A 7,445-nucleotide genomic window follows, 5' to 3' on the forward strand; every position below is an offset into this window, starting at 1 on the left:
ACGGGCGTTCACCAGAACTTTGCCGGTGAGCTCAACCTCGCTGAGCAGCGAGCGGAGCCATCACTGATCACCTGTAGTAGTCCGCAGATTACCCGCGATATCACGCAGGCTCGATCGCACTGCCGCAGGCTTCCCCCCCGCACATGACACCTTCATCCAGTCGGTCGCATCCAGTACCCCGCCTGTAGTGGCAGGTGGCGTTGCCACCACTGAAAGGGGCCATCGCCCCGTACAGTCACCCCAAGGCCTTTGTAGGTCTGCGTGGAAGACCCGAAAAGGTATGAACTGACTTGGGTGATAGGATACTTTTTATCCTGGTTAAATGCTCCCTTGGGATAAACAGGAATTTTGACATTCGGGCGGGGCCGGGACAAGCGTCTAGTAAAAAATATGTGAAAAACGACGCACCATCAACACTGCGACGTGGCAGCGCAACGCAACGTAGTAATGTGGGCTCGCTCTAAATTGTAGGCTGTCTCTATCTTTCTCAGCTCGCAAAATCCTCTATATTAATGCCAGCTGAAAACTTACTTTTAACGCTTTGCAATGTGATCCATTTTTTGTTAATACAATTGGTATGAGTTAACAGTCAATATTACGTTCATGATCTCTAAAAAATAGATAACCAAACATACTAACTTGGGACTTATTTACGATAGCGTCCAAGATTTCTTCAATATCAAGTAATAATCTAAAATAATTTTTTGGGGAGATGCCAAAAGTAATTCTACAATTAATTAGTGATCCTTACAAAGATATTCACGAACAAAAACTAGAACTTGGAAAATCTACGAATAAAATAGGTAGAAAACTCAATGAAATTGTTGATTTAATAAAAATGAATTATTACCTTAATATATACTTATATTCTTTATGCGGGAGTGAAATATGAGAGTGGGTGGTTTTTAATATGAACAAAAAGAACAGAATGCTTTTGGTATTTTTATTTATACATCTATAATAATTTCTTTCAATGCCTTTGAGGATGGTGCTAAAATATCATTATAATCAATATCAGTTGAACTTCCAACTTGGGCTGCTGCTAGGAGCAAACCTATTGCTCCTTCCAATTCACTAACTCTTTTACACACCTCAATTTCACAATCTATATCTTTTTTAAGTGTTTTAAATAAATGGACGTTTTTTTCCGAAAGTAATGACATTCTAGTCTCAAAGACATCAATAAAGACATTGGTCACATCAATGAGAGTTCTCATTAACCTAGTTTCACCAATGTTTTTCTTCAAAAACTTCAATAATGCTCCTATATATTTTTCTGGCAATTTGTCTATAGCAACATGTAAAACTTTTCTTCTAAGCAGATCTTGCATTATAGCAACTGTTTTTTCTGGGTATTTTGTGGCTGTGTATGGTTTTAATACAACTGATAGAGCACTTGAAAATTCCATTTTTCTCATATGTTTATCAGCTTCTGGTTCTGTTTTAGGTTTAGATTTGGGTACAACAACATCAATAGTTTGTTGGGGGTCAATGTGGTCAGGAGCAAACTTAAATATTCCTTTATTTTCTACAGAATTATTCACTGGTTGTTCTCGTTTTCGTATTGAGATAACACCATCTATCATTCCTACTGCGAGAATATCATCATTTTCTGAAATATCCATACTTAACACAGCATTTGGAAAATCAATAGTGTGAACAGCTTTGAAAGTTGATATATCATAAATTTTAACACGTCTATCTAATGATGCAGACATTAGCCTACTATTATTATTTGCCAGCCTTAGAGAAGTAACGGTTTTGTGGTGCTGTGAAATATTTGCTAATAATTTTCCACCATTAAATATATCCCACACTTTAATTTCTGTGCCTCCTGCACTGATAAATATTCCACCAGATGGAAGGAAGAGCACTGATTCAACAGGACTGCCATGGTTAGCTGTCAACACAGTTTCATTGCAACGACAATCATAGAGTTTTAGAGCATGGTCATAACCACCTGATAAAATAATTTCTGGTGATACAGGGCTAGCTGCTCCAGCTCTAATATAATCTGTGTGTTCAGAAAAGCTAGCTATCTTCTCTTCGGTTGCTATATCCCATAGACAGACTGACTTATCGTCTGAGAAACTTATTACCTTCACTTGGTCTTTGGTGAAAAATGTTCTGTGTACCTAAAAAAATAATAAGTATTATTTTCATAATCGTCATATCATTATATTTCATACATCCTGAGGAAACCAGCATGTCCGAGAATGAAAGTTTGACGACATGTGACATCTGCCAACCTGCCAGCGTGGTGGATTATGGCCTGAACCCTCATGAGGCCTGTGTCCCACCAGTTGAAACGTATATGGGCTGATGATGATGATTTTGATAATCTACTTTAGGTTTTAAATGGATACCATAATCTGAAAGTACTTTTAAAAATTCAGTAGATTTGTGACTGAATTTCAAGAAATGTTCTGCATCATGAAGAGTGGAATACTAAACTACCACTAAGTTTTAATAATTTTATTTGTAGTATATATAGCACTATCCATTCAAATTTGAAAACTGAAGATTTGAAATGAATAGCAATATACTTTTGGTATACTTACAGGACCAGTATGACCAGTAAAAACTCTAAGAACATTCTTAGATTGAACATCAAATAATTTGACCGCAGCCTCTTCACTCCCTGCAACAAGCAGTCTTCCATCACCTCTAAAAGTTGCTCCATATGCTGCTTCTACAAATTTCGAAATATTCTTTGCCACAACTTTTGTGATTGGGTCATATACCTGGAAAAGTAAAATTTTATGGTAATGAAGTTGTATTTTGTAACCCTTGTTCATGTTCTATATTTTTCTAGTAGAGCTGCTTTGAATTTTTCACTGTAGTTACTGGTAAATAAATCTTTTATAATTGAAAATCCGAAGTGTTTTTATTAAAAAAGGTATAATTATTGATTATAGGTAAGTAAAAAACAAAAATGATTAATATTACCAAGAGTAAGACCTATTTGTATAAAAATTTAAAACACCTGAAAGCTTTTCTATCAAATTTATGGATAGAGTTGAAATCGAACTTAAACTAAATTTATTTCCATAGTCTTACCTGAACCCTGACTGAACATGTTGCAGCAAAATAATGTGGTTCAACTGGACTAAAATCAATATAATCTATCGCACCAAATTCCTTCACAAGTACTGGCAACTGAAATTTTAAATCAATATAAATATACAAAATATCAATATATGTTTTCGTATCGAAATTATCTTAAACAAATGTATAACTAAAATTTCTTACACCAAGTTTTTTCCAGTATATTAAATCTTTTGTGCTGGCATTAGATGGCTTTTGAAAGACTGCCTTATTGACTTTTTTATATGGATATGATATGTGAGCCATATTTTAAAGATTCTAGTTCTGATAATTTAGTAAATGCTGATATTTATTGTTGAGTAGGTCACAGCACAAACATTATCATGCTTTGAGATATTTTAAACTGACATTGTCAAGTACTACACGTGTTTCTGACATATGATTCTGACATATTAGATTTATTATATATTTAGTATTTTTTTATTAGTATTCATAAGTATTTTCAAAGAGTATATACTTATTATCGTATTTATCTACATATTCTATTAATATTAATATTTCAAAAATTAATTTAAACTGTAAAAACCCATTAAAATAAAAGTATATTTATGAAGCATAATATTTAAGTTAATGTATATGTCTGTACGTAGCAGTCGAGCACTCTGCACGAATTGGGCCAGTTCGCACCGGGGAAATACTACACCCCCACAGAAGACCGGCGTGAAATAGCATTCTGCTTTGTTTCGTTCGGTGAGTGCGGAGCCGGAGGCCCGTATCCTTTTCCCAAACCTTCCCAGTCCTTTCCTTTATTCCTCTCGCTAATCCTTTCTTAATCCCTTCCCAAAAAGTCGGCAATCCATTTGCAGAGGCGTAAGGTCTGCAATGGACCTTATGCCTCTCTAAATGTTCATGGGCGGTGGTAACGCTTACCATCAGGCGTCCCACCAGCTTCATTGCCGACTGTGACATAAAAAAAAAATTATAATAATACTTTAAACAGACAAAGCTCGCAAACCTATGGTTGTAATGGTTCAGCCTAATGTCATTAGTTATTTTTAACTAGTTCTTAATCTGTGGTTATTTGTGACATTAGTTTTGACTTTTGACATACGAGTCAACTAGAAATAAATAAGTTTTTGCAGATTTATGTAAGAAATAGTATATGAAATAATTTTCAAATTCAACATCTGAACACAAAAAATTCAGTATGTTCAAATTATTGAGTCGTCATGGTCGTCGTAGTGGTATCATAAACATATTTTGTGAAAAGAAGATTGAGGTTAGAAAAGCAAAGGTTTATTACGCCTATTCCTCAGCTGGATCTATAAGATTTGCCTCTACCGGTACAGAAGTTGTAAAACCTACGAATATTGTTGAAAATATACCAGAACCGCCGCCCGTGCCTGACCCTTCGACATTTGAACAAGTATCCGAAGCTGTTCAGACGTTGGCAGCCAATGGAGAACCCACATTTGCCAGTTTAGGCCTTGGCGGGTGGGGACCGGTAGGTATTGTGCAAAATTGTATGGAGTATTTACATGTAACCCTCGATGTTCCATGGTGGGGAGCAATTGTTTGTGGTACACTAGTGGTGAGAGTATTAATGTTTCCTCTAGTTATTTTATCACAAAGGAATTCAGCAGTAATGAATAATTATCTACCAGAAATACAAACACTTCAATTAAAGATGACACAAGCAAGACAGACTGGAAACCAATTAGAGGCAGCTCGATATGCACAAGAGATGATGAGGTTTATGAAGGAGAAAGGATTAAATCCTTTAAAGAATCTTCTAGTTCCTCTAGCACAGGCACCTCTGTTTATATCTTTCTTTATGGGTTTGCGAAGTATGGCCAACTGTCCCGTCGAGAGTATGATGCATGGTGGACTTTGGTGGTTTACTGACTTAACTGTACCTGATCAATATTTTATTCTGCCCCTAATCACTAGTGCAACCATGTGGGTAACAATTGAAATGGGTGTTGATGGTGGCAGATTAGATGCCCAGAATATGCAAGTAATGAGATATGTGCTCAGGGCCATACCTGTGATTATGTTGCCATTCACAATTAACTTCCCCGGTGCCATTCTTGTCTATTGGTGTTCTACAAACTTCATATCACTATTGCAAGTTGGTTTCCTCAAGATGCCACGTGTAAGAGAATACTTCAAAATACCACCACTAATAAAACATTCACCAGAACATTTACCGATTAAGAAAAAAGGTTTTGTAGCCGGAGCCAAAGAATCATGGACTAATATTAAATTATCTAGAGATTTAGCGGATAGACAAAGGGTAGATGAATTGATTTTCACAAAAGCTGGTAAAGGACCTTTGCAAAAGACATACAAATATGATCCAAAAAAATTGACAAATGTACAAGCAAAATCTAAGTAGGTGATACTGTAGTTTTATTGATAGTTAATGTATTGTATTATAAATAAAATTATTATAAATTCCATATTTGTATTTGTTTCATTGTCATGTGTTATGTAGTTTTTATCATTCAACCAAAGGGACTAGGCAGTATGCATACACTATATATCAATACTATTATATAATACGGTAACACAATAATTGGAATGTATCATGTATGTCACATTTATCTAAAAAAAAATGTATATAACATCTATAATTTACTAAAACAATCTGTTTAATCTGTAGGAGGACTATCAAGTAATATTATTCATGATGCATTTTACTTGAGCACTTACATATAAAGACAAAATCAGGATAGAAAATGCGCAATAATAAATTGTGTACTTGAAATAAAATACAGATACAGTTTATAATATTAAGTATCTAAAGAATCTGGTATTGCAGTCATGAATGAAGGTGGGAGTTATTAGCTAATAAATTTTTCAACTCCTTGGTACAGGGGTTAAAATTCAAGCTTAAGTGTAGTACTGTGGTGAATCATAGAAAAAAGGGTTTTATTCATTGGTCTTCACCACTGGCACACAGAAGGTACAGTAATCATCTGTCTTAACTCAAAAAAAAAAAAACAGTTGAACATTATAAGCTATTAAAGCATATTAATAATTGATGAGGCTTAGTTACCAGGGTTCAAGATAATATTCCCTATCTTACTGTATACCTGCAATTGTTACGACACACTACTACCTACTTTGAAGTTTTGTTCATTTATTGTATGATAACGGTTTCTTTTCAGTTTTTCTAAAACATATAATCTAGCTACTAAGTTATAAATTTTTTGTATAATTTATGAATGTCTATATGACTAGGAACATGGTGCGGCAATATCATGAATGTACGATCGGAATTTTGTTTTAAATATAAACTAGCAACCCGACTGTATCTCGAGTCTGTGTCACAGAAGAATAAGTAAATAGGTAATCAGTTACAGGTAAAGTGCATAGTAACACGAACCTGTGAATCAGAAACAAGATTTTAAATTAGATTCTTCGTATACTATATAATAGGTGGCTCTTTATATAGAAACTGATCTGTCTTTTTAGAGAGAATCCAAAGTACATTGTAATCACTGCGGTAAATAAAAAAGTGTTAAAGTGTTAAGTGGAAGAAAATTACGTAATATTTCCCGAGAAAAAAATTATAGTGATAGCAGGAAACTGGGCTGATGGTTCGCTTAAGGGGTAAGGGAAAAGGAAAGGATTGACGACTGGAAAGAAGAAATGGACTGGGTCGGGTGAGGAAAAGGAAATAAAAAGGATTTTCTGTGGGGGTGTGGTACTTCCCCGGTGCGAGCTGGCTTAATTCGTGCTGAATGCCTTACGTAATTTATTGACCGCCCCCCTGGCCAATTACTAATTAATTAGTAGGTATATATGTACCTACCTAAAGTTTCATACAAATAATATTTTAGTTGTGTTATTGTAGACCTAAAATTTTAATAAGCCACTCGGGCTATGAATTCCCAACCTACTTTGTTTTCATTGTCCCGCGTTTGTATTTACTTTTCGCATTTAATTGTACACTGTGCTATAATAAGCTTTTGTTAACCAATTGAGCTTGCCACTTTGTGTGCATCTATAGGTATATAAATGTGAAAAATATAAATGTGTAATACTTTACTTTATTCCTCATTCAGTCAAATTAGGGAACTCTTCCTCATTTACAAGTACAAGTAAGTACTTAATGGCTGTAGTTTGTGACTTCGTCTACGCTAATGTTCGGTCTTACTGTTTTTAAATATCTTTTGTTTTCAATAATAATAGATAGCCTATCTTCTTCAAACAAAAATCGATCGAAGGATTTTTGCAAAGAGCTTCCAACGTGTAGGTAACTAAAACACAACTGACCTTAATAATAAATCAAATAGCACCAAAAAGTGACTTGGGACTAGTAAAAACATCAACTCTGTAGGAATGTTTTCGACGGAAATAATAATGAAGGGGAAACCATTGCCGTTCGA

General features: G+C 34.8%; 2 protein-coding genes across 2 annotated transcripts; one reads left to right on the plus strand and one right to left on the minus strand.

Moving 5' to 3' along the window:
* Positions 1-929: 929 nt before the first annotated feature.
* On the minus strand, positions 930-3,469 carry LOC119839705 (U3 small nucleolar RNA-associated protein 15 homolog). The gene is made up of 4 exons (XM_038366126.1): positions 3,253-3,469; positions 3,061-3,159; positions 2,562-2,744; positions 930-2,135 (listed from the first exon to the last, which is right to left on the minus strand). The coding sequence occupies exons 1-4, from the start codon at positions 3,352-3,354 to the stop codon at positions 948-950; spliced, it is 1,572 nt and encodes a 523-aa protein (XP_038222054.1). The 5' UTR covers positions 3,355-3,469; the 3' UTR covers positions 930-947.
* A 670-nt stretch (positions 3,470-4,139) lies between these two features.
* On the plus strand, positions 4,140-5,508 carry LOC119839694 (mitochondrial inner membrane protein OXA1L). The gene has a single exon (XM_038366112.1). The coding sequence runs from the start codon at positions 4,256-4,258 to the stop codon at positions 5,444-5,446; it is 1,191 nt and encodes a 396-aa protein (XP_038222040.1). The 5' UTR covers positions 4,140-4,255; the 3' UTR covers positions 5,447-5,508.
* The last annotated feature ends 1,937 nt before the right edge of the window (positions 5,509-7,445 follow it).

This window comes from Zerene cesonia, chromosome 4 (assembly GCF_012273895.1).
Source record: "Zerene cesonia ecotype Mississippi chromosome 4, Zerene_cesonia_1.1, whole genome shotgun sequence".
Taxonomy (NCBI): Eukaryota; Metazoa; Arthropoda; class Insecta; order Lepidoptera; family Pieridae; genus Zerene; species Zerene cesonia.